The sequence below is a fragment of the Nuphar pumila genome, chromosome 14 (genome assembly GCF_984573655.1).
Source record: "Nuphar pumila chromosome 14, dmNupPumi1.hap1.1, whole genome shotgun sequence".
Lineage (NCBI taxonomy): Eukaryota > Viridiplantae > Streptophyta > Magnoliopsida > Nymphaeales > Nymphaeaceae > Nuphar > Nuphar pumila.
The window spans coordinates 2057272-2083314 of record NC_143262.1 but is presented as its reverse complement, the minus strand read 5'-3'; the positions used below and the strand labels follow the sequence as shown (position 1 = coordinate 2083314).

At 40.3% G+C, this 26043-nt stretch overlaps 2 protein-coding genes across 2 annotated transcripts; both read right to left on the bottom strand.

The window, feature by feature from the left end:
- Positions 1–271: 271 nt before the first annotated feature.
- On the bottom strand, positions 272–3204 carry LOC149816046 (trimethyltridecatetraene synthase-like). Its single transcript, XM_089987617.1, has 2 exons — positions 1866–3204; positions 272–1007 (listed from the first exon to the last, which is right to left on the bottom strand). The coding sequence occupies exons 1-2, from the start codon at positions 2772–2774 to the stop codon at positions 375–377; spliced, it is 1542 nt and encodes a 513-aa protein (XP_089843743.1). The 5' UTR covers positions 2775–3204; the 3' UTR covers positions 272–374.
- An 8311-nt stretch (positions 3205–11515) lies between these two features.
- Positions 11516–11974, bottom strand: LOC149816045 (uncharacterized). The gene has a single exon (XM_089988011.1). It carries the CDS (start codon positions 11972–11974, stop codon positions 11516–11518), a length of 459 nt encoding a protein of 152 aa, XP_089844137.1.
- Positions 11975–26043: the final 14069 nt, after the last annotated feature.

The window sequence follows — 26043 nt, the reverse complement described above, 5'->3', positions numbered from 1 at the left end:
CATGGTTCAGGAAACAAAAAAAAATGGTGCCGAGATTCCAAACCGGACCAAGGTAGTTTTACCAAGATTTTATCTCAGGACCACCAAATGCATGAATGCCCATCCCAGCGCTGAGATTCCAAACAGACCTTCTCCACTATGATTCCTTTAATCCATAAGGGTTTTGAACCATAAGAAAAGAGCGTATAGCTCAAAATGATATTTGAATCGAGAAATGGGCAAATATATTGATAAAAAAACCAATACAAAGCAAAGGACGCCTGTCGTTCAGTTCATGTTGGGTTAGGGAGCTTTATTTTACGAGTTTGAATGAGCTCCTTACAAGCCAATCCTTATACAAAGTTACAAACCCATCCATGAGCATGACAGGCAGATCACAGTTGGTAGACGTGCGGCGCGAGTCGAGGCACAGGAATGGCTTGTATTTGCAGCTTCCTCTTCAACGACATCCCCAGAACCTCCTCCATATCGATCGCCGCAGGCGTCATGCCGGTAGGCAGCTCCCAGGCGAAGGTATGCACAAGGGTAGCCAGGGTCATCTGAACCACCTTCAGCCCCAGGTTGAGGCCAGGGCACATCCTCCTCCCTGCTCCAAAAGGAATCAACTCGAAGTCCTGGCCCTTCACGTCGATGGCTTTCCCTCCCATGAACCTCTCCGGCCGGAACTCTTCAGGAGCTTCCCAGACTCTGGGGTCGTTCTGGATGGCCCATACATTCACAAGCAAGCGCGTCCCAGCAGGAATATGGTAGCCGGAGACGTTGCAGTCCTCAATGGAGAGATGGGGAGTGAGGATGGGCGCAATCGGGTGCAGCCTCATCGTCTCCTTGACTATGGCTTCCAGATAGGGGAGGCTGGCTAAGTCCTTCTCCTCCACCAGCCTCTCCTTCCCAACCACCCTGTCCACATCCTCTGCAGCTTTCACCAACACTTCAGGCCGCCTCAGCATCTCGGACATGGCCCATTCCACGCTCATGGATGAACTCTCCGTGCCTCCAGCAATGAGCTCCTGAAAAATTAAGCCCACATAGGCACGTAAAATTTGGGTATCACCAAACAAGTGCCGAGCCTAGGCTGCGCTCAACTAGGTCCGGGTGGTCAAATGTTTGGTTGCTTAATACTGGGTGCATGTAAGTAACAAAGCCCTTTGTTAAAACCAATGTTGTCTCAATCGGTTTTTAAAGACATCCAAATAATCGACAAATTCATGCTCGAATCAAATCAGGCTGAATCGATCGCTTCAAATTTTTAACATTCAAAAATTATAAAATGGTCTATCTATACCACCCTGCTTCAGCTCGAATTGGAGTTGATCGGCTGGTTTTTGCGTTTGTACCCATTCAGCCATGAAGTGAACTGATTTGAATCGAATCGACTGATGCCATTCGATCCTGATGAACACTGGTTGAGAGTCATATACATGCAAGTCATGTTGACTAGCCTTTCCTAAAAAAAAGTTTATGTTGACCAAATCAGGCCATGTATGTGTTCGTCGTACTCAAAACAGTAAGAAATAACCTTTGGATCAACATAATGTGTCATTTTCTGAAGAGTAAACCATAAGAATTAATCTTACTTATCCAAGAGGGATCCCGTTTTAGTGATTTTTTCTTTATTGGATGAGTGAGAGTTTATGATGCCAAAGCTGACAACACCGACTAGAAGCATAATGGTGTGCACATCATTTTCAAAGATCGAAAAAAGGAGGGGAGACTTTGGGTTCCTTGCGATACGTGGCATTAAATGAAATGTTGATGCCTTAAACCAACTTGACTTGACTTGGCTCGGCTAGGCCCGTTCTAGTTCGTTAGTGTAATAGCCATGATGGTGGTGGTGAGGGGGTTGTTGTCTTGTTGGCACTACATACCTGAGTTAGCCCCTTGACTTGGTCCCTACTCAACTTGACGTCTGCACTCGGGTCCTCGGCGTGTTGGAGGAGCACGTCGACCATGCACCTCTCCACACCCGCACCCACTTCCGCCTTCCGCCTCGCCTGCTGCTCGTCCAGCACTCTCTCCAGGAACTCGTCGAACCTCCGGTTCAGGTTCTTCATCCTCCGCACATATCCACCCAAGTCCAAGAAACTCAGCCACGGGATCCAGTCGCCCACCACGTACACCCCGTTGAGGAGGAAGAACTCTTCCAGCATCTCCCGAAAATCCTCGGGAGAGACGATCCCTGGCAGATCGTCGACGTCGACGTACTTTCTCCCGAAACCCATCCGGCATATAATCCCGGCCATCAATCTCAAGAAGCACTCCCTCAGGACGACTGGTTTCCGGGGGCTTAAATAGAGGCTACGAACGAGCGCCCTCACCTCCTCGACGCGGATATACTGGAAGGAGTCGAGTCGCTTCTCGCTAAAGAGCTCGGTGAGGTAGAGCTTACGGACATGGCGCCAGTACGCCCCGTAAGGCGACCACGTCATGATGGAGTGGCCGTAGCACGTGTGCTTCCCCGCTGCGGTCCTCGGCCTCGAGGCGAAGGCGAGGTCGTGGGTCTTGAGGAAGAGCTTGGCCGCATCGACGGAGGAGGCGACGACGGTCCGATGGGAGCCGAGCTGTAGGTGGAAGATGGGGCCGTAGGTCTGGGCGAGGTCACGGAGGGAGCGGTGCGGGAGTGGGCCGAGCAGGTTGAGGTTGCCGATGATGGGCCAGGGTCTGGGGCCGGGGGGTAAGTTCAGTCTGCGCCGATGGTGCATCACTATGGCCGTGTAGAGGAAGATGGCAGCGGCTGCTAGTGCCGCTGCGTAGGCCGCCAGCGGCTTGTTGTCCATTTTCCAGACGAGCTGCAGAGACGGTCGTCACAGTGTGATGAGCGAACTGAGGGAAGGGAAACAATGTAGATTGGAGATCCAGGCCAGGGTTCTTGTGTGAAAAGATCAGGTGCAATATGATTGCACAAATATGTGTGCATTAAGCACCTGATCACCCTTTATCTTTGGGACAGGCCTGTCAATTGTGAGGGCCAAGGCCTGATGGAGGGCTGTCAGGTGCTTAATGCACAATTTTTTCTGTCATGTGATTTCACGGACTCGTTCTGGTTCATTGAGGCCAAACGTCAAACACATCTTTGTCTTTCTCTATTGAACAGCTGTAGATGACGCATACATGACAAGCCCTCTGTACCCCCAACTTTGGGCATGTCGTTTTCTATATTTGAATCTACCAAGTTGAGCATTTAAAGATTTTTCACCATGCTATGCACTGACATAAGATTATGCATCCTCACATTTCTGGAGGTAGGTGTGGTGTCTACCTCAAAATACTGTTTGAGATCAGCACAAGTAACTAGAACTGCATATTAAGCATGCAACGGTGCTGCATAGAAAATGGCCTCGTATTCAAATGGGTGGATCCGGTACGATTCAAGAACTAGCTCTGATGATCGGGCCTTATTCGAATCAGATTAAGGATCGTTGTCATGAAGTCAGGTGGCCGGATCGATCAATCAACCAGTCCTAATATTGAGTATTGAACCACACTATTGACAAAACTTTGAGCTCAAATGGACGGATTGAGATTGGCTCACCCCTATTCTATTACCCTCAGATTTCTATGGTGCAAATTGTTTTGTTAAAAAAAAAGAGGATTTTTTATTCATAACATTTTTTGGGTCTTTGTAGCCGTTGATTTGTTAATTGCTAATAAATCCTGCACACAAATCATATTTCATTTCAGCGATTAAAATACCAGTTTTTACTAAACCGAGCATATAGGGCACATTTACTCGGTTAGATTCGATGAAAACAACTTGCAACAAAGAGATCTGGAATTGAGCATGCCGTTTAGGGGTGTCAACTGGTCGGGTTTGGTTCGGACCCAGGTGAAAACAGTGGACCAGATTTTTGGGTATGGTACGTATCGGGTTTATATCCAGGTCTAATCGGATATACTATAAGAGAAACCATACCCGAACCCGATAAGAACTACATGAACCAGACCTGAACCATACCTGGTAAAATAATATCTTTTATCATTTTTACATTGAAAATTTGTGGGTCTTAATCGGAACTCGGGTCAGGCCTGGGTTTGGTATAAAATTTTACAAACTATACCTGGGTTCATGTATTAATCGTACCTTCGGGTTCAAACCCGAGTCTTAATCGGGTCTTCTTATTTGTCTCCATACCCGGATCCTATAGGATTTGGTCTGTGTAGGGTCTAGGTAATTAACTAGACCCATTGAAACCCCTAATGTCGTTAGGGTGTGAAGGTGGAGATGAGTCAATCCTTATCCCAAGCAAACTCTTTGATGACACAAAAAGCTCAAAGCTGATAAAGTTAGAGAACACAACAAATAAAATGTTGTTCGGAACTCGATCAACACTCTCAGCCTCTACGTTCTGATGAAACACCAGCTAGCAGGTTGTTGGAGCAACAATGTCAGCCCACAGCTTGATGGAAACCGGTCAGAGGTTCAGCAGCAGCTTGGTTAGCTCCATCATAGGTCGGTCAATAAGTGTTTCATACATAGTTCACGGTGACGATGACAAACCTGACTGTGTCTAGCCCCCGGTTAATCAACTCTCTCTCTCGCGCGCGCAAGCAAGCAAGAAGTCTCACGGGAAGATAGAGTTCCAAAAAATTTAAATTTCCATTAAAAAACCTCTCTCTTGAATGTTACATGGAATTTGTTTTTATAGAAGAGAAGAGAGAAAGCCGTGGGCTTTGATAAATACCTAATAAAAGCTCACCTTAATACCTACCAAACTTTCGTAGCTTTCTAATGTCTACTTGCCCTTAACTAGGACATACTCCCAACTATATACATGCATTAAACTCACTTCAACTAACATCTAACCTATTAAATAAAGATCAGCAAACTTCCTAACCTTGTCGAATTTTCAGCATTCACGTTTTTTCAGTTGAGAACCTAGCTGGCACCTAATATCTAATTAAAACAAAGATTTAATTTCACCTAAATAAACTTATTCTAACTATGTTCTCACATTTTTTTTAATACCTAAAATATAACAGCAATGATCAAAGAACAGAAAGTGTCATTTTAAAAAATTATATTTTTAGAATTTACATTGATATTTTAGGAATTCATAAATATGTTGCATCTCCAAGATCCAAATCGATCCAAAATTATAGCTAGTTGACCCGGTTTTGCAAAATATACGATTCTACAAAAACTCGTTGCATCACTCCCCGTATGAAGGGTTGTATTTTTCAATAAGCTGGACAACGGGCTAGATATCCGATCCATGAAAGTGCACCTTAGTCCAACCAAATAACATGTATATATCTTCATGCTCTCTAGGGTTATGTATCAAGTCAAAGAAACAGAAGCCCAAACCCAACCCCAATAATATAAGAAGTATCTTTTTTTATAAACAAAAAATGTATCCTTATGATATGGTGACAATGGGAGCATCTATTAAGTTGTATGATATCCGAAATAAGATGCAGCAATGCTTGCAGATGAAAGAATTATTTTGGAGGCAGAACTCTCGCGTGCAATGTTTCGTTGAGGGAGATAAAAAAAAACTCAATGTTCTTTCATGCAAAGTTTAAGCACAATATGCAAAAGAACTCCATCAAATGCATTGAAACTTCAGATGGTTCAGTCTTGTATTAGTAAGATGAGATGAAAGTTGAAGCCCGGTCATTCTTTCTCGATTTGTTCACGAAGACAACCATCCAACAAAATGATTTCGAGGGTGCAGCTGAGCCTCGAGTAGATAATATGGAGAATTTAAATTTGATGGCCCCCAATCAAAGATGAGGAAGTGGTGTTAGCGGTGTTTGAAATGAAGAAGGATAGTGCCCTTGGCCATGACGGTTTCCCAGTCTTCTTTTTTCAGAGATTCTAGCATATTATTGGTGATGATGTTACTATTGCTATAAAAAAATTTGACACAGGGCAGTTGCTTAAGAGGATAAATGCTACACATATTGTGTTGATCCCAAAAGTGGTAGATGTTAAAAAGATGAAGGACTACCGCCTGATAAGCTTATGCATTGTGATTTTTAAAATCATTTCGAAAGTGATGGTAAACAGAATGCATCCTGTTTTACAAAGAATTATCTTGAAAAATCAGAGGGCATTTTTGAAAGAAAGATCCATCCAAGAAAGTATTGTTATTGCTCATGAGATTGTTCATACTTAATTTGAAAGGAAGTAGGAAGAAGACTGTCCTTTTCAAATCCGATCTGGTGAAGGCATATGATCGGGTTGTTTAGGAGTTCTTTGAGTCATCTTTGGTGCTCTTTGGGTTCCACCGAAGTTGGATCGAGAGAATCATTGTTGTGTATCTCTTCATTGACCTTTGCAGTCGTGGTTAATGGGGAACCAAGTAAGAAATTTTGGAGTTCACGTGATATTCGTCAAGGAGACCCTCGATCTCCTTACCTTTTCCTGATTGTGATGGAACGGCTCACCAGTACATTGATAACTATAGAAAAAGAGCTCTACATTATCACGGGGGATATCGGAACCTTCAATTGGAGTCATAGCTTCTACGCAGATGATGCTTTATTCTTTCTTAAAGACAAGAAGCAATCGATTGAAAATTTCTTAGCTATATTGGAGCATTTCCAACGTGTTCCAGGCCTACTCATCAGTAAAGATAAGTCCACTTTTATCCCGTTCAATTTTACTCTTAATAGAATTTCGAACGTTAGAGCTCAGAGTGGATGAAAGCTTGATCAACTTCCTTTTTGATAGTTAGGAGTTTTGGTTTTCACTGGCAGACTTACTACTGCTCATTGTGCGCCTCTAATCGTGGAATGGGAGGCTCCTTTCGATGGCCGGTCACTTCATATTGATCAACTTCGTATTAGCTTCTTTTCCCATATATTGGATGTCTCTCTTTAAACTCCCTCAAAAAATTATTGATACATTGGAGAAGTTGATTCATAATTTACTTTGGGATAGGTCTCTTACCTCTTATCACTCTCACTTGCTGGCATAGGATATGGTTTGTAAACCACACTAAGAGGGTGGTCTAGGCATTAAGCACATTGGTGAGATGAACATGGCATTCTTGTCTAAAATGGCTTGGACACTGGCTTCTAAAGAAATTAACCCTCTTCCATATCTTGTGAGGATTAAATATCAAAGAAAAGGCTTACTTTAGATTCATGAAAATATTGATGGTTGCTCGGAAAAGCATAATGAAATGTGTATTCTAGAAGAGAAGGCCCAATGGTCTATAGGAGATGGTGACAATGTTCTTTTTTGGTTCGACCCTTGGTGCAAAAACTTTTTCCTGCTTAAAGTTATCCAAGAAAAAATTCCGCTCACATCCATAAAAGACCAGCAGGGAGTGATCGTCAATGACATGATATGTTCCGAATTGGAGCATCATTGTGTGCTAACTAATGTAGTTTTGCAGGTCTGTAATTAGCAGCAGATAGAAAATTGCGAAAATGGTGAATACGGAGAACAGGCAGAAAGGAGCTGAGGACATTCTACGTCGGAATTCAGGTGACTCCTCCACTAGATCTGCTTGGGAGATCCATAAAAAGAAGGGTACTCTGTTCTATTTGCATAAATATATATGGCAGGGTGACCACATACCACGTGCAGCTTGTAAAGGAGGAATACTTTTCTTACTTGTATATTGATGCCAAGAGATTACAATATATACACGGTAGAAGCAGCAAAAGGAAAAGGAAACTGTAAAGCTGCCATAAGACATCAAAGGCAATATCTACAAGATGCCAAAAATTATAAATAACAGTATTGCAACATCAAAGGCAATGCCAGGCTATCATATCGAGATCTGAGATATGGCAAGACCCTCCCTCAAGTTGACGCCGGAGAGTTGCAAAGGCCAAGCTTGCCTTTTAATCGATGGAACGTTGCTCGTCCCAAGGCTTTTGTAAAAATGTCGACTGGCTGGCTGTGTGTGGACAGATGTGTCGTGGCAAATGTTTCCGCTAGCAAATGATCGCGAACGAAGTGAAAGTCAATTTCTATATGCTTGGTTTGTTCGTGAAAAACAGGATTGCTAGCTATGTGTAGTGCTGCTTGACTATCACAATGGAGCAGCATAGGATGGGAATGAGGAACCCGAAAATCTGTAAGGCTTTCAACAATAACAGTTCTGAAGTGGCTGATGCGAGGGCTCTGTATTCAGCCTCAGCTGAAGATCGGGCTATTGTAGTCTGCTTCTTTGATTTCCATGATAATGGCGAGGTCCCCATGGTTGTGAGGTAACCAGTAACCGATCTTCATGTTGTAGGACAAGCTCCCCAATCAAAGTCACTGAATCCATGTATATGCAGAGATGAATTGGCTGAGAACCAAAGTCCATGTGCTGAGGTGTCAACGAGATATTTAAGTAATCGCTGAAGAGCTTGCAAGTGTGATTGGTATGACCGCTGCATGAATTGACTCAGTATATGAACTAAGTAAGCAATATCAGGTCTTGTTATGGTCAAGTAGATTAAGCGCCCAACAACTCTGCGGTATTGCCGTGGATTAGGGAGAGGATCAGTGGCTTCAATGTTGAGATGATGATTTTGCTCCATAGGAAAAGCGACAGACTTGGCATTCTGCATGCCCATCTCGTGAATTAAATCAAACACATATTTGCATTGATTAATAAAAATGTCAGATCTGTGGCATGCAACCTCTATGCGCAAGAAATATTTCAATGTGCCCAAATCATTGACCAGAAATTTAGATGCAATGAATCTTTTTACTGCCAGAAGTAGAGAGTGGAATGAGCTTGCCAAAATCGCATCATCAACATGAACTAAAACTGCTGCAAAGGAGCCATTCTTGGCACAAGTGAAGAGTGAATAATCTGCCCTAGACTACTGAAAGCCAAAAAGCGTCAAACACGTCGTGAACTTGCTAAACCATTGACATGAAGCTTGCTTATGGACATATAAGGATTTATGTAAGCGGCATACTCGAGTGTCCTCTGGTCCCACATAGCCAGGTGGAAGAGACATGTAAACCTCCTCATGAAGGTCCCCATGAAGAAAGGCATTGTCCACATCCAGTTGATAAAGTTCCCAACCTCAAATGGCGGCAACTGCCAATAAGCATCGAACGGTCACAAGTTTGGCAACTGGCGCAAAGGTCTCATGGTAATCCACCCCTTCAACTTGGGTGAAGCCCTTAGCCACCAAGCAAGCCTTATATCCATCTATCGTACCGTCGGACTTGTACTTGATGCGATAAACCCATTTGCAACTGATGGGGCGCTTGCATGGGAGCAGAGGCACCAAGGACCAAGTGTCATTCTCTTCAAGAGCTTTTATCTTCTTATCTATGGCACTGCGCCACTGGAAATCCTGAACAGCTTGACTAAAATATTGGGGTTCATGTCCATTGGTTAAAGCAACAACAAAGGCTTTGTAGGAAGTAGTGTAGGAAGGAGGAGGAGAAGTAACCATACCTGAGGACATTGGTGGTCCGAGTGAACAATCAGAAAAAGGCATTAAGGCAATGTTACAAATAAAGTCATCCAAGTAGGCTAGTTTGCGATTGGTGTGACTGGGACGTGTTTGTGGACTAGGAGCGGGGAGAGGCGATGGAGGATGTGATCCAACAAGAGACTCAATGCCTGGTGAGTGGGCAGATGGAAGTGGTGAGTCGGGGGAGATGGCATGTGGACTGGCAGGAGCTAACGTCTCAGGTGGTGATGGAGGTGAAGGATCTGCAACAGGAAGTTGGCTGGGCAGCGATGAAGCAGGAATTTTAGGCACAATTGTAAGCATGAGAGGTGAATCATTTTACAAGGGTAGCGCTGCCATTGAATTTGGAAGATTTGGAGCAGGCATGGAGTTTGTATTTGTGGGTGAACGAAAAGGGAATTGTTCTTCATAGAACTTGACATCACGACCACGATCTTGTGATTTTCAAGAGAATAAATGTGGTACCCTTTCTGTCCCTGAGGATATCCAACAAAAACTCCTTTTATGGAGAGAGAGGCAAATTTGTCGGATGAATGTTGATGAACATAGCAGAGGCAACCAAAAGTGCGTAAATGGACAAATTCAGGATGAGTCCCATAGAACACTTCATAGGGCATCAAATTGTGCAAGACAGCAAGTGGGGTTCGATTGATGAGATATGTGGTCGTTAGGACGCAGTCCCCCCAAAAATGGATAGGAAGATTGGCATGAAAATGAAAGGCATGAGCGACTTCAAGAAGGTGTCTATGTTTTTGCTCTACCACTCTGTTTTGCTGAGGGGTATAGGGGTAACTTGTTTGGTGATTGATTCCATGCTCCCCAAAAAATCCCTTTAAAGTAATGAATTATTGGCCATTATCGGAGCGGATAGTTTGAACTTGGCGATTGAATTGTATTTTCACCAGTTGACAAAAATGTTTGACAAGTGTTTGAACCTCGGATTTGTTTTTCATGAGATATGTCCAGGTACATCGAGTTTTGTCGTCAACAATGGTTAAGAAGTAATGAGCACTAGAAAAACTAGTTGCCCAATATGGTCCCCAAATATCATAATGAATTAATGAAAAAGGAAAAGCAATGAAAGCTTCACTAGAAGAAAAAGGTAAACAAACTTGTCTCGCGTGATGAAAAGTGTCACAAATTTGTTTTGGGTTCTTGACAGGAATAATAAAAGAAAGACGATCGTATGGAACATGTTCAAAACGATAATGCCATAAAGAGGAGTCACCAGGATGAGATGCCATGTGCGCCTTTATTGTAGAATTGCCTTGAAAGTAATAAATGTCATTTCATTGTTCACCCTTCCCAATCTCCATCCTCGTGGTACAGTCTTGCAAAATACATCTGTCAGGGTAAAAAGTAACTGAGCAATTTAATTGAGTGGTTAGTTTATGGACAGATAACAAATTGCATTTGAAGGCAGGGAGAACAAGAACATATTTGATGCCAAGGTTTGGTGCATCATGTCGCCTTGTTTGTGCACCATGACGTGTGTGCCATTGGGTAAAGTGACAGGATGGGGCATTTTATGTAGTGCAAGGTTAGATAAGATGGTCTCATGGGAAGTCATGTGATCGGAAGCACCCGAATCCACAACCCAAAAGAGGTTATCATTGGAAGCAATGGCTTAAGCAGAGTAATTAGCTACACAGTCATGAGATGTGGGTCTCAACAAGGTTTTGAACTGCTCATATTCTGCAGGGGTCAAGCTGATGGTGCCTTGCGATATGGGTTCGTTGGTAGCATTATTGGCTCTCCCAGTTCATCTATTTATGCTTTTTCTTCCAGCCTTGCTTCTTTCTTCCCAATCTGTCGGATATCCCACAAGCTCATAACACCGTTCTCGACTATGGCCTTGTTTAGGGCAATGGTCACAGTAGTACCTACTATTGCCAGTTCTTCCACTATTGACAGCAGATCGGTGACCATTGTGCTGTGTATCAGGTCGCTGGACATGTTGCTTGGTTGTGTTGTCTCCCTTTATGCGTGACCATCCCTGCATCTGCTCTCCCTTGGACAGCAAGGTTGCAGACTCCAAAGTTGCTCATCCCTCCACCATGCTTTGTTGCTTTTCTTCTTGAGAGACGAGGGAGTATATCTTGCTCAAGGATGGCAGTGGTTCGCTACTCAGAATTTATGATTGAATGGCATTGAGGCTGTTGTTAAGTCCAAGCAGGAACTGGTGAATCTTCTCTGTCTCACGCTGCTCCTTTATTGATTTACTGGCACCACAAATACATTGCGGTTGTGGGGTATACGTGATCAATTCGTCCCAAAGGGCACGAAAGTGAGTAAAATAATCAGCAATTGTGGTGTCTCCTTGACGGAGGTTCTCTAGATCATGTTTTAACTCTTGGATGCACAAAGTGTTGCCTTGAGAGAATTGTTCTTCTAGATCTTGCCATAAAGCCGCAGAAAATTCTAGGTAGGCAACACTGTCATGGAGCTTAGGGGCCAACGCGTTGAAGCTCCAAGTCGTGACCATAGCGTTGCATTTCTTCCAAGATGGCAAATCGGTTGAATTAGCAGCTGGTTGGGGAATGGTTCCATCAACAAAACCTTGTTTGTTCTTGGCACAAAGCTCATTCAGCATGGCTTATCGCCATGTGGGGTAATTCCCACCTTTGAGAAGGCATGACACCAACGGTGTACCTGGATTATCAGATGAGGCCAACAAATAAGGTGAGTTAGCATCATTGTTAGTGATCTCTTTCCTTGGGGAAGACATGGATATAAACAGTGTTTAGGTTGGGAAAAGAAAGGTAGCAGTGTTTTAGGGTTGCACACCGATTGCTCTGATACTATGTAAAGGAGGAATACTTTTCTTATTTGTATATTGATGCCAAGAGATTACAATATATACACGATAGAAGCAGCAAAAGGAAAAGAAAACTGTAAAGCTGCCATAAGACATCAAAGGCAATATCTACAGGATGCCAAAAATTACAAATAACAGTATTGCAACATCAAAGGCAATGCCAGGCTATCATATCGAGATCTGAGATATGGCAAGATAGCTCACCCTTAAATTTGCAGTCGACTACAACTTCTAACCCTTGACAGACTTAAAAGATTGGATATATCGATGGCCAATTGGTGTGCCTTATGTGAGTATCAAGAGGAGTCTACTAATCATCTACTCCTCACATTCTAGAGAAAAACTTTGCACCATTTCAGGTGTTTCAAAATGCCTCCATCTGATATCACTATTGTTCTGTGTTGGTGGGGAACAAATTGGTGATAAAAAAGTTGAAGCATGCTTGGCTGGTATCATTCCAATGCGTTATTCAGAAGTTGTGGGAAATTCAGAATAAGTTGGTGTTTCAAGAAATTGAAATAGGGCATAAGCAAATTATAGATATTGTGTTCAATGAGATCCGGGAGAATGTGCTTCGTATCTGTCAAAGTAGATCTGGTCTCGTTATTCGTAGGTGGTTGTATGTTGGTCGATGGACACCTCCCAATCAAGGTTGGATTAAATTAAATTTGTATAGCATGTGGGTTCCTACTACTACTTCTTGGCGAATAGGTTTTACTATAAGAGATCACAAAGGTTAAAATATTTATTTAGGATGGTTAAGTCGCTCTGGGTTTTACCATAAGAGATCATGAGGGTTAAAATATTTATTTAGGATGGTTAAGTCACTGTGCAGGACTGCAATATAAAGAATGGTGTGTTTGGTGGGATTGTTTGGAGTTGATGCAGTCACAAAGTAAAGTTGTTATTGAATCCTCTCAAAAATATATTGTGATTCTTACAAATTGGATACTGGAAGGTAGGCATGTAAATAGTTGGGTCTTGAGGGTTATTGTGGAACATCTATAGCAGTTCGAGAAAAACAAGGATCAAAACTACTGTGCTTGTAGTTTGGTAAGGATGAATTGTATGGATAGGAAAATGGTTTTCGAAGGACAAACCTCCCGAGTGGTTTCCCTCTCCCTCGTATATGAAATTGGTTCTAATCTTTGTTCTCTGGTAGGGGTCTGCCTAACCCAGCTTGTTTAGAACTTTTATTTTCACTTAAGGGTTGTTTGAATGTATCAACTTATCTAGAAAACCAGGATATGTTAGGGTTTCTTACTATGGACTAATATAGAATACCCTAACTTTTCTGGATAAGCAAGTGCATTCAAACAAACAACCATTGAAAGTATATGTAAAATTCTCATCAAGGAAGATCATATAAGATATCCAACAAAAATCAATGCTCAAAAGATACTCATAAATTACTAGTTCAATATCTCTTCCTGACATCTTAATTGAAAGAGTCATGATTATTGTGTATACAACCTAGTCTTTGGGTTATATTTTATAAGAGTGGATCAGGACAGAAGTGCTTCTGGCAGTAATTCATTAGATGTAGGGGTGTGCAACAGGCCGACCCGACTAAATAGACCAGGCTGAATGGGCCATTGAGTAGGCCGACTCGATCAAAGCCTAGCCTGTCAATTGATGGGCTGGGCCACAAGCTCTGTTAGGACAGGCCCATGGAGAAACCCTCTGCAAACGGCCTACCCATTAAGTCCATGGGCGAATATGTATAAGGGTATCATTGAACCCCTTTTCATCGGACTCAGATCAGACTTGCGCTTTTTGCTAAGTGTTCTGAAAAACACTTTAGCAGCGGTCTTTGACTTCGCTAAAAAGAGCATTTCATGCAAAAAAAATTGCGTCGCTGATCGATTTGGGTCAGCCCCACCGACACGCGATCAATGGCCCAAATTTGTCCGATTTGGGTCAGACTTTTTGGGTATTTGATGATACACCCTATATATATATATATATATATATATATATATATATATATATATATATATATATATATATATATATATATATATAGGAAAACTAGAATACGTAATGATCTCAGATCGGATGTGTCATTTCTCAAATTTCTCCTTTGCCCTCCCACAACCTCCACCACCAGCCTCCTTGTCGTCGTTCTTTCCTTGGCCTCCTCACACGCTATGTCGCGGACAGTGAGATTAGCAGCCAAGTTTGAAGTAGGAAGAGGCCTTAAAGAGCAACTGGGTGGCGAGGAGGTTGTCCGGCGATGAAAACTTATGGCGATCAACATTTGCGGTCATCGAATCTCTGGCGGGTTCAGCCTCATCGCAATCGAGGTCACCGCTGCTCTCCAGCAACAGAGCATCTCTCTGCCGCTCTTTCGGTGGTGGCAGAGAGAGAGATTGTGTCCATCAGGCAGGCCGTGGGTGGTGTGGAGGCAGCGGGTGGTGGGCAATGATGGTCGTAGGTGGTTCTTTGCTAGAAAAAAGGAACGTGAGTGGTGTGGATGAGGGTGGGCAGCATTGGGGTCAGGGTGGGTGGGGTAGAGAGAGTGTGTGTGTTCGGCTACAAGAGCATGGTAGCATGGTGGTGGAGGCCGGGTAAAGGGCAGCAGGGAGGCCGATGGTGGTGAAGGTAGAAATGGGAAAGAAGGGAGGCCCGTGGTGGAAGGGAAAGAGGGTTACACATGAGTCATCCAATTTGGAGATCGGATGACTCCCGCTGGTGCAATTGGTTTGCATATTCTAGTCCATATATATATATATATATATATATATATATATATAGAGAGAGAGAGAGAGAGAGAGAGAGAGAGAGAGAGGCCTGTATCATCTCGCGGCCCAGCCCATGAACCGGTCTGAGCTTGGGTCTAATTTATTAGCCCCGACCTCTCAAACCATTCATCCACGGGAAGAACGACCTCCCAATCATAAGCTTCTCTTTCATTTTCATCAATCCATATGATACACTTTAGATGCCCCTCGTCGACACCATCAACTCCTTTGAAAAGTTTGTGGCACTCATCTAAGTACAAAAGAATATAGTTATACTACTTGGGAAGCCGTTCATTTATATGATGAACCGTATGAGATGCAGCAGAGTCACCTCAGAACTGATTTGCTCTTAGGTACGAGTCATGACATTACAATATTGAGAACCCTTTCACTAAAACTTAGAGGAGTAGAGAATTGTAAGGTTAATGTTCAAACATTGAGTAAATACCTGAGTAGTGGATTCAAGGTAGTGGCTAACTTTTAGGAAAGTGGGAACATGGTAGAAGATTGTGGATGGTAGTTCCTTGTTTTGAGGATAATAGGAGTAGTGGTAGAAGTTAGAGAACATGAGTATAATACTCCTAGTTTTATGAGATTTTTGGTTATTTCTTTTCTCTATAAATAGAGTCAATGTAATTGCTTTTAGTGTGAAATGAAAGCGGTTATTTTCAATTAAAGATATTGTAATAGCAGTTTTCCTTTGTATGTGAGTTCAACTATTGTAGTTAGTTATTTTTTTCTAACAATTATGGTATCAGAGCCAGGTGGCAATTTAATTGGGCATCGTGTTTGTGAAGAGGGTTCTACGTGTGGGCTAAAGCTGGAGTGAGAAACACAAGGTATAATCTTGTGAAAAATCGGTATGGCAACTAACTCTAATACTCTCAATTTATTGCAATCCTTGGTACCAATTTTAATTGTAAGAATTATGAGTTTTGGAGCATTATGATGAAAACATTTTTCATCTCACAAGATCTCTAGAATTTTGTAAAAAATGGTTATGTAGAAATCGAATCTTTCAAAAAAGAGAATGAAGGTAAAGAATGTCACAAAAAGGATGTGAAAGCCTTGCTAGTATTGGAGTAAGCAGTGGTGGACACTATTTTTCCTAGAATTGCTAATGCTACCAGGTCCAAGGAGGCATGGACCATTTTCAAGCAAGAGTTTCATGGTGATAGCAAGATCACAACGGTAAAGCTACAAACCTTGTGTAGAGAATTTGAAACATTCTCAATGAAGGGAGGTGAGTTGGTTCAAAATTTCTTTTCAAGGCTTTTAGTTGTTGAGAATGTTTGGTGAATTTATTTATGATAAAAAAGTTGTTGAAAAAGTTTTGAGATGTTTGCCCTCTAAGTATGATCATATTGTCACTACAATAGAGGAATCCAATGACCTTTTAGTTTATACACTTAATGAGTTAATGAGTTCTCTTTTAGCACATAAGCAACGTATGAATAGGTTATCCTAAAGCACATTGGAGCATACTTTTTCTTTTAAAGTTGAAATCAAAGAAAATAGTGATCCCAAGAATGATGGACGAGGTCATGCACGTGGGGGTTTTTGTGGCGGCTATCGTGGTCGAGGAAGAGGACGAGGAAGGTCCAATATGAATTACCAAAAATATGACAATGGTGATAAAGGTAATCCAAATTACAAAGGAAAGCAATGCTATTTTTGCAAAAAAATTGGACACATTGAGGTAAATTATTTTGAAAAAGCTAAACAACAAGCAAACATTGTAGAAGAAGACAATTTTTTTTCCTTACTTGTATAGATTCTAATATGAGTAAGAGTGATATATAGTTTTTGGATAGTAGGTGTAGTAACCATATGACAGTAAAAAAGAGCATTTTCCAATGTATTAATGAAACAATGAAGTTAAAGGTTTGGCTTGGAGACAATAATCAAGTTTAAGTTGATGGCAAAGGAACAATGCTGATGAAAACAACGTCAGGTACTGAAAAAATAATTCATGAAGTATATTAAGGTCCTGGTTTAGCACAAAATTTGATTAGTATAGAGCAGTTGATTCAAAATGATTGCACTCTTTTGTTTGATAATAATGTGTGTGAGATTAAAAAGTTTGGGCAGCTTATTACTAAAGTTTACATGGTTCAAAATAGGATGTTTCCTCTTGAAATTTCTTGTTTTGATAAGTATGTGTTGGCAAGCAATGTTGATGAGCAATCGGTTCTTTGGCATTTAAGGTATGGGCACTTGCATTTTAATGCATTAAAATTATTAAGCCGAAGGAATATGCTATCTGAATTACCTTTCATTAGTTCCCCAAAGAATGTTTGTGAAGGATGTGTTTATGGAAAACAACATCAAAAATCATTTTCAGTTAGAAAAGCATGGAGAGCTAGAAGGCCATTGGAATTAGTGCATGCTAACATTTGTGGCCCAATGAGAACCATGTCAATGAATAATAATAAGTATTTTTTGTTATTCACTAACGATTTTACTAGAATGAGTTGGATATATTTACTTTCTCAAAAATCAGAAGCTATTAAAAAGTTTAAAGAATTCAAGATTTTTGTTGAAAAAGAAAGTGGATATGCCATAAAAGTCCTTAGTACAGATAGAGGTGGTGAATTTTTGTCTGACAGTTTTGGTCTCTTTTGTAATCAAAATGACATCTGCAAGCAATTGACAGTGAGAAAGACCCCTCAACATAATGAAGTCGCAGAGAGAAAAAATTGAACTGTTGTGGAGATGACAAGAAGCATATTAAGTGAAACACAACTTCCTAACAATTTTTGGGCAGAAGCAGTGACTACTTCAGTATATCTCTTGAATATTTCTCCAACGAAGGCGATAAAAAATAAGACTCCCTATAAAGCATGGAAGAGGAGGAAGCCCAATGAAAGTGACCTGAGAATCTTTGGTTGTGTTGCATATACATTGATTGATCCAAGTGAACGCTCTAAGTTAGATAAAAAAGAGCAAAAAATGCATTTTTGTTGGTTATTGTGATGAAACAAAGGGTTACCGCGTATACAATCCCGTAACAAAAAAATTTGATCATTCATAGAGATGTTATTTTTTATGAAGAACAGGTATGGGAATGGAGCAAAGAAGAAATTCGATATTTTTTATTTGATGAAAATGGGTTGGATAACAAACAAGCAAACAACAACTACGCCTTCATCCCAAAACAATTGGGGTCGGCGATATGAACTAGAAAATGGGTTGGATGTAGTGAGAAATAAAGAGAAAAAAATTTGTCTGAGTCCACTACAACTCATGATGAGACAATGGAAGTTGCTAGATCTCCATCAACTAGTAACCATGGCATTAAGTCCACTCTAGATGGAGACATGCCACCTAGAAAGGTACATTTTTTGGATGATATATAATTATGCTTTTGCTCTTATGGTTGTTGAGCCATTGACTTATGAAGAAGCATGTGTGAATAAAGAATGAAAAAAATCTATGGGAGAAGAATTGCATGCTATGGAAAAGAATGACATATGGGAACTAACTAAGTTACCTCCAAAGAAAGAGCCCATTGGCGTGAAATGGGTATACAAGGTGAAATATGATGTGGAAGGTAAAGTGCAGAAATATAAGTCTCGTTTGGTTGTTAAAGGGTATATGCAAAAATATTGGGTAGATTTTTTTGAAACTTATTCACCTGTGGCTAGATTTGAAACTATTAGAATTGTTCTTACATTGGCAGCTCAAAGAAAATGGAGAGTATTTCGATTTGATGTTAAATCAGCCTTTTTGAATGAGAATTTAGATGAAGATGTGTATGTAGAGTAACCTCTAGGCTTTGTGGTTGAAGGAAAAGAAGAAAATGTGTATAAATTGAAAAAGGCTTTGTATAGCCTTAAACAAGTTCCAAGAACTTGGTATAGTCATTTGGATACATATCTACACAAAAATAATTTTTATAAAAGTGAAAGTGAACCCACTTTATACATTAAGGTGAAAGGACCAAATATTCTTCTTGTGTGTGTATATATTGATGATATTATATATACTGGCTCGTCCAATGTTCTTATAGAGAAATTCAAAAGCAAAATGATGCAAGAATTTGAGATGATTGATTTGGGGCAGTTGCACTATTTTCTTGGTCTTCAATTATGGCAAACTAATAATGGAATTTTTGTGTCACAAGAAAAATATGCAATGGACTTGCTTAAGAAGTTTAAGATGGAAAATTGCAAAGGATGCTCAACTCCAATGAATGCCTATGAGAAATTGACAATGAATTATGGAACTATGAAGGCGAATGAAACTTACTTCAGAAGTATGATTGGAGGATTGATATATTTGTCACATACCAAGACAAACATTATGTTTCTTGTGAATTTGGTATCTAGATTCATGCAAAATCCGACAATACATCATTTGGGAGCAGCAAAACGGATACTTCGTTACATTAAGACCACATCCGATTATGGAATTTGGTTCAAACCAATTACTAACTTTCAATTGCTTGGTTTTACTGATAGTGATTGGGCAGGTTTGGTGGATGATCGGAAGGGCACAAGTGGATTCAGATTTGAACTTGGATCGGGAGTAGTATCATGGTGTTCTAAAAAGCAAAGCTCCACGGCCTTATCTTCAGTCGAAGCTGAATACATTGCAGCAACTGCGGCAACTTGTCAAGCTATTTGGATGAAGCACATCCTTAAAGATTTGTATCATGGCCAAGATCAAGCAACAAAAATTTTCTGTGATAACAAGGCCACTATTTCAATGACAAAAAATCCAGTATATCATGGCAGGACAAAGCATATTGAACTCAAGCATCATTACATTTGAGAAGTTATAGCAAATAGAGAAGTTGTGCTCAAGCATTGTTCCACAAATGATCAAGTTACAGATGGATTTACAAAAGCTCTCCCTTTTCAAAAGTTTGTTAAGTTCAGGTCTTCATTAGGTGTGTTTGGGTTTTCACATCAAGGGGAAGAATTGTAAGGTTAATGTTTAAACATTGGGTAAATACCTGAATAGTGGATTCAAGGTAATGGCTAACTTTTAGGAAAGTGAGAATATGGTAGAAGTTTGTGGATGGTGGTTCCTTGTTTTGAGGATAATAGGAGTAATGGTAGAAGTTACAGAATATGAGTATAATGCGCCTGGTTTTATGAGATTTTGGTTATTTCTTTTTCTCTATAAATAAAGTCAATGTGATTGCTTTTAGTGTGAAATGAAAGAAGTATTTTCAGTTAAAGCTATTGTAGTAGTAGTTTTTTTTTGTATGTGAGATCAACTATTGTAACTAGTTTTTTTTCTGACAAGAATGGTATTAAACCAAAATCAAAGGTGGTAGGCATGTGGAAAGAGTCTGGGCACAACGATGGCCTAGATGTACAACTTCCTTTTCAATGTCTCCCAAAGAATATCCTCCATATGAAACTCAGCAGGAGTCATTCCACCATGCACAAGGTTTGGTAGGGCTAGTTGAACCACCTTTAGGCCCAGGTTAAGGGCAGAGCACATCCCTTGCTCCAAAAGGAAGCAACTTGAAGTCTTGACCCTTCATATCGATGGCCTTCCCTCCCATGAACCTCTCCGGTCGGGTCTCTTCAGAAGCCTTCCAGACTCATGGGTCGTTCTGGATGGCCTATACATTGACCAGCAAGCATGTCTCAACTGGAATATCATAGTCAGAGATATTGCAGTGCTCCCAGCAGAGATGGGGATTGAGGATGGGTGAAACCAAGTGCAGTCTCATCGTCTCCTTCACTATGGCCTCGATGTAGGGGGGGTTGGCTAAGTCCTCCTTCGCCAAGCGCTCCTTCCTAATCACCTTGTCCACTTATACTTAAGGTCGTGTCTTTGTTCTACTTTGTGTAATTGGTAACAATGCATGTTGGTATATGTTGTGAACCTTATCCCGACTTTTAGGTTTGTTGTTTCTGTGAGTGGGGTCACTCTCCCCTACATAATTGGGGAGGTACTTCTTTTGCTTTTATTCTTCTCCTTAGAGTTTGCCAAGGTACCAAATAAGATAATAAGATTGGTTCGCTCGTAACAATTCTCTATTTGGGTGTTCTCTTTTTCCCTTATTTCACCAACTTTTGGCGGTCAGGATGAAGCTAGAAAATCCATTGGCTCAGTTTCTCCCTAGTATTTCTGCTTTTAGTTCCGAGCTTTGGTGAATTTTGAGGTACCATCCTTTTTAATTGGGATATTTTTCAGGTTTGCAAAATGTTTGGTTGGGTTCTTCCAGATTCTTACCTGCATGCCAAGCCGAAAGCCTGTGGAGGTAACTTTATGAATCTTCTCTCATCAAAAAGACTTTACTAGTCTTTCTTATCCTTCAATGGCATTGTTACTTGTATGCAATTGTATTGATTGGTGTGTTATTCTTATGTGGTATAGCTTTTGTTTTTGTAGTATTGATTGCATTTAGTGCCTTAATTATGAATTTTGTGATCTAAAGGAGTTTATTTTTGAAAGAAAGTTGAGACCAAAGAAACTAGAAAATATTTATTATATAACCTTTTGATTCAATGTTAAAAAAAACTGGGTACAACTGATATATATAGAGTACACACTTAGAGAGAAAAATGTTGCAACAACTCATCCATAGGATGTCGATAATCAAAGAATAACCGCATTATGATAACATCAATCTTCTCATTTGATCGGATCAAGTAAATCCTTATCTCAATTAATGTCCTTGACCAGATCAAGTAAACCCTTATCTTGATAATGTCTTCTTGTTTCACGCAGTCCCTTGAGGATAATATTGATAATATTGATAATATTGATAATTGGTTATCCTTGATTATTGATCTCATGATCTTCACATTTGATAATGTAGAAGATCATGCAAATCCTTTACTCCTCCTCAAGTTGGGGCATGGGGATTGAGAACTTCCAACTTGGTTTTGAGACGAGAAAAATGGTCGGTGGCTAGCGCCTTAGTGAAAAGGTCCACATACTGAGAATGTGAACGAATAAAATGTATTTTAATTAGACCACTTTGAATTTTCTCACGCACGAGGTGGCAGTCAATCTCGATATGTTTAGTGCACTCGTGATAAACTTGATTTGCAGCAATGTGAAGGTCTGCTTGATTATCACAATACAACGTCATGGGTTGAAGATGATTAATGCCAAAGTCCATCAGCAGGTACTTGATCCATGTGAGTTCACAACATGCTAGGGCCAGGGATCGGTATTCGGCTTTGGCCAACGACTGTGATACAGTAGATTGCTTTTTAGTCTTCCAGGAAATCAAGTTTTCTCCGATCATGGTACAATAACTAGATGTAGATCGGTGAGTCATTGGGCAGGAGGCCCAGTCTGAATCACAATAACCAACCACTTAGTTCTTGCTTGTGAAAGACATTAGATTTCCTTATCCTTGACAACTTTTCATGTATCGAAGGACCCGGATGGCAACATTCATATTAGGTTGTAGTAGCTGATTACTGAACTGACTTAGAATATTGACCGCAAAGATGATATCGGGTTGGGTTATAGTAAGGTATAACAACCCACCCACTAAATGTCTATACAGTCCTGGATCTTTCAATAAAACTTTATCTTCATTACTGAGTTGGATGTGCGGTTCCATGGGGAATTGACTTGGCTTGGCTTCAAGAAAGCCCATGTCCTGCGGAATATCAAGAGCATATTTACACTGAGATAAGAACATGTCATTTTTGGATCTTGCAACTTCAATGCCGAATAAATATTTTAAACGTCCAAGGTCCTTGAATTGGAATTGATGATTAATGTGAATTTTAAGTTGCTCGATATATGTGATACCATCTCCTGGAATAATGATATCGTCTACATAAACTAGAACAAAAATGTGTGCCCCATTAGTGGCATTTAAAAAAAGAGAATAATTAGCTTTAGATTGGTTGAAGCTTTCTTGAAGCAGATAATATGAAAGCTTGTCAAATCAGTATCTAGAGGATTGTTTGAATCCATACAATGATTTATGCAACTTGCAAACCTTATGCTCCTCCTTAACCGAAAAACCTGGTGGCAAGTCCATATATATCTCTTCATTAAGGTCCCCATGGAGAAAAGCGGTGTTAACATCTATTTGATATAGATGTCAATTCTTTATCGCTACAATAGCTATCAGGCATCGTACTATTACCAACTTAGCGATAGGGGCAAAAGTCTCATTATAATTCAATCCTTCAATTTGGGTGTAGCCCTTAGCCACTAGTCGTGCTTTATGTCTTTCAACGGAACCATCAAAATAATATTTAATTTTGTATACCCACTTGCATCCAACTGGGTGTTGTCCCATGGATCAATCTACAATCGACCAAGTGTGATTCTCTTCCAATCCCCTAATCTCTGCAGTCATAGCATCACGCCAATACTGGAACTTCATGTCATGGGAAAACGTTTTGAGTTCTAGATGTTGAGAAATGGCACTTAAGAAAGCACAGTGTTCTTTGGAAAAATGATCACATCTTATGACTTTGGATAGCTCATGATTCATGTTGTAGACTTTCTCTCTCATGTCAGTCGATTGGAGTATAGGAGCAACCGTGTAACAACTGTAGCCTTTGAGATGCAGTAGCGGTTGACAGTTTCTTTCAGATCTTCGAAGATGAACTTGAGTGGGCTCAACGATTTCAAGATTTGAATCAAGGTGAATGGGGTTAGGGATCTCATTGACAGGACTATCACTAGGTTCTTGAATCTCATAAGAGTGGGGCTTAAATATGAAAATGGGTAGGATACGCCCCTCCCCTTCATCCCTAGTGTTGTGATCTTGAAAAGGAAATATGTTTTCATAAAACTTTATATCCCAACTTACAAAAATCTTTTTTGTTTCAAGATCATATACATGATATTCCACTTAACCATATGGGTATCCTATGAACACTCTTTTGCGTGCACGATTATTAAACTTATGAGAGTAATGCATGTTATGAGCATAGCACAGACATCCAAAAACATGAAAGTCATCATAAGTTGGGTTCTTCCCATAAAGTAACTCGTAAGGTGTTTTGCCTATTAATGGTTTGGAAGGAATGTGATTAATGATATATGCAGCTGTTAAAACACATTCTTTCCAAAACTTAATGGATAAAGAGGCTTGAAATCTTAAGGCTCTTGCAACATTGAGCAGATTTCTGTGCTTACGCTCAACTACGCCATTTTGTTGAGGGGTCGCAACACAACTATATTGGTGCTCAACATCCTTTTCTCTAAAAAAAATTTGTATGTCATTTGAAAAAATTCAGTTCTATTGTCAGATCTGAGATTCAAAAATTTGTTGTTGAATTAATTTTTAACAATCAAAACGAAATTTTTGATCTGAACTATAGCTTCTGATTTGTGCCGCATAAGGTGAACCCATGTGGTTCTAGAATATTCGTCCACTATGGTAAAAAAGTATTATGCTCTAGATAATGAGGTGGTTTGGTATCCTCCCCATATGTCGCAATGGATTAGTTGAAAAGGTTTTGACTAGGAAACATATCTAGTAGGGAAGGAAAGACGAGTTTGCTTGGCTATGTGACATATATCACAATGATCGTGAGGAACACAACCACATAATTTATTATTATTTATAAGAGTTTGCAATGTAGTATTTGAAAGATGTCCAAGTCTTAAGTGCTAGATGTTGGAATCAAAGGAAAAACTATTCAAGAAAAAATTATCACCAATCTAAAAAATGTAAAGTCCATCACGTTGTTTACCCACTCCAATCTTTCTCTTCGAGAGATGGTCTTGAAAAACACAATGATCATGATAAAAAAAATGTCACATTTTAGATCTTGGATCAATTTACTCATAGAAATAAGATTAAATTTAGATTCTTGAACAAAAAGAACGTTTGAGAGATTAAGTTTTGGTGTCAGTCGGACACTACCCATATGAGTTGCATGCACAGAAGGTCCGTTTGGAAATCAATAGGAGGGAAAATAGTGGACTTTGAAAACATTAAATTTGATAATGAATTAGTAATATGGTTTGTTGTGCACGTGTCTATAATCCAGTTTTTGGGCGCTATGGAGCAAATAAAATAAACATCGAGATTACCTGTTAGGTTGACCGCGGGTGCTAGTTTAGAATTACCTAAATTTATCACAGCTAATATTTGGTCAAGTTGTTCTTGGGTAAGTTGTTGGGGGCTTTGGACAGACACAGACTTGTTGCCTTCAAAAGTCACAAAACTTGTGCTGGCCTAACTCTATTAACGGGCATTAGCGGGAGCACTAGATTGATTCAAAAAACCGTGGAGGTGGAAGCATTTGTCCTTTACATGGCCGAGTTTTCCATAGTGATCGCACTTTAGGCGGACACTATTTTGCCAATTTTTATTAGGATCTGCATTGGTTTGAGCATTAGAACCTTTTATAATTGCCACCATCGGTTCTTGATTAGTCATGATCTTGAGGTCACGTTGTCTTTCTTTTTGCACGAGTGGTGCAAAAGCCTTAGATATATTCGATAATGGTGTCATCAAGAGCAGTTGGCTCCTTATGGCACTATAGCTCTCATTCAAACTCATTAAAAACTGCATAAGTCTTTCCTGATTTTGTTGTTCATGGATGGCCTTTGTCATTCTGCATCAGAATGGTCATGTATGTGGACAACTCATCTCATAGACCTTTCATCTTTGTATAGTAGGCTGCCACAGAGGTTTGCATATGTTTGAGATTAATGATCGCTTGCGGAATCTGGTATATGCACAGAGCATTTGATTGGAAGAATCGTTCGCGGAGTTTGGTCCATACTTCGGCCGCAGTTTCAGTGTAGATGACGTTTGAGGATAAATCCAGATTCAATGAGTTGAGTAGCAATGATAATACCATGTTATTGCATCGTTCTCATGCGGCAATGAATTTTGTGGGAGAAGTTTGCTTTTCGATGAATCCATCTAAGAATCCAAATTTATTTTTCGTAGATAATGCCATGGTCATGGCACGACACCATCTGGTGTAATTGTTGTCGGTCAATGGTTGTGATACTAGCGTCATGCCCGGATTATTCGAATGATGGAGGAAAAAATGGGCTCTCCATTTCTTCAGAGTTCTGATTTGATGTGCCTTCAATTCCACTATCTATCATGTTGAGGCATCACCTGCTCGCTCTGATACCATGAAAGAAAGTTGTGACCAAAGAAACAAAAAAATATTTATTGTATAA

Bases quoted from the DNA above. Each gene is read 5' to 3' on its own strand.
- LOC149816046 (XM_089987617.1), bottom strand. From the start codon at position 2,774: ATGGACAACAAGCCGCTGGCGGCCTACGCAGCGGCACTAGCAGCCGCT. The intron at 1,008-1,865 runs GTATGTAGTGCC...TTAATTTTTCAG, and splicing joins AAGTCAAGGGGCTAACTCAG to GAGCTCATTGCTGGAGGCAC.
- LOC149816045 (XM_089988011.1), bottom strand. From the start codon at position 11,974: ATGCTGAATGAGCTTTGTGCCAAGAACAAACAAGGTTTTGTTGATGGA.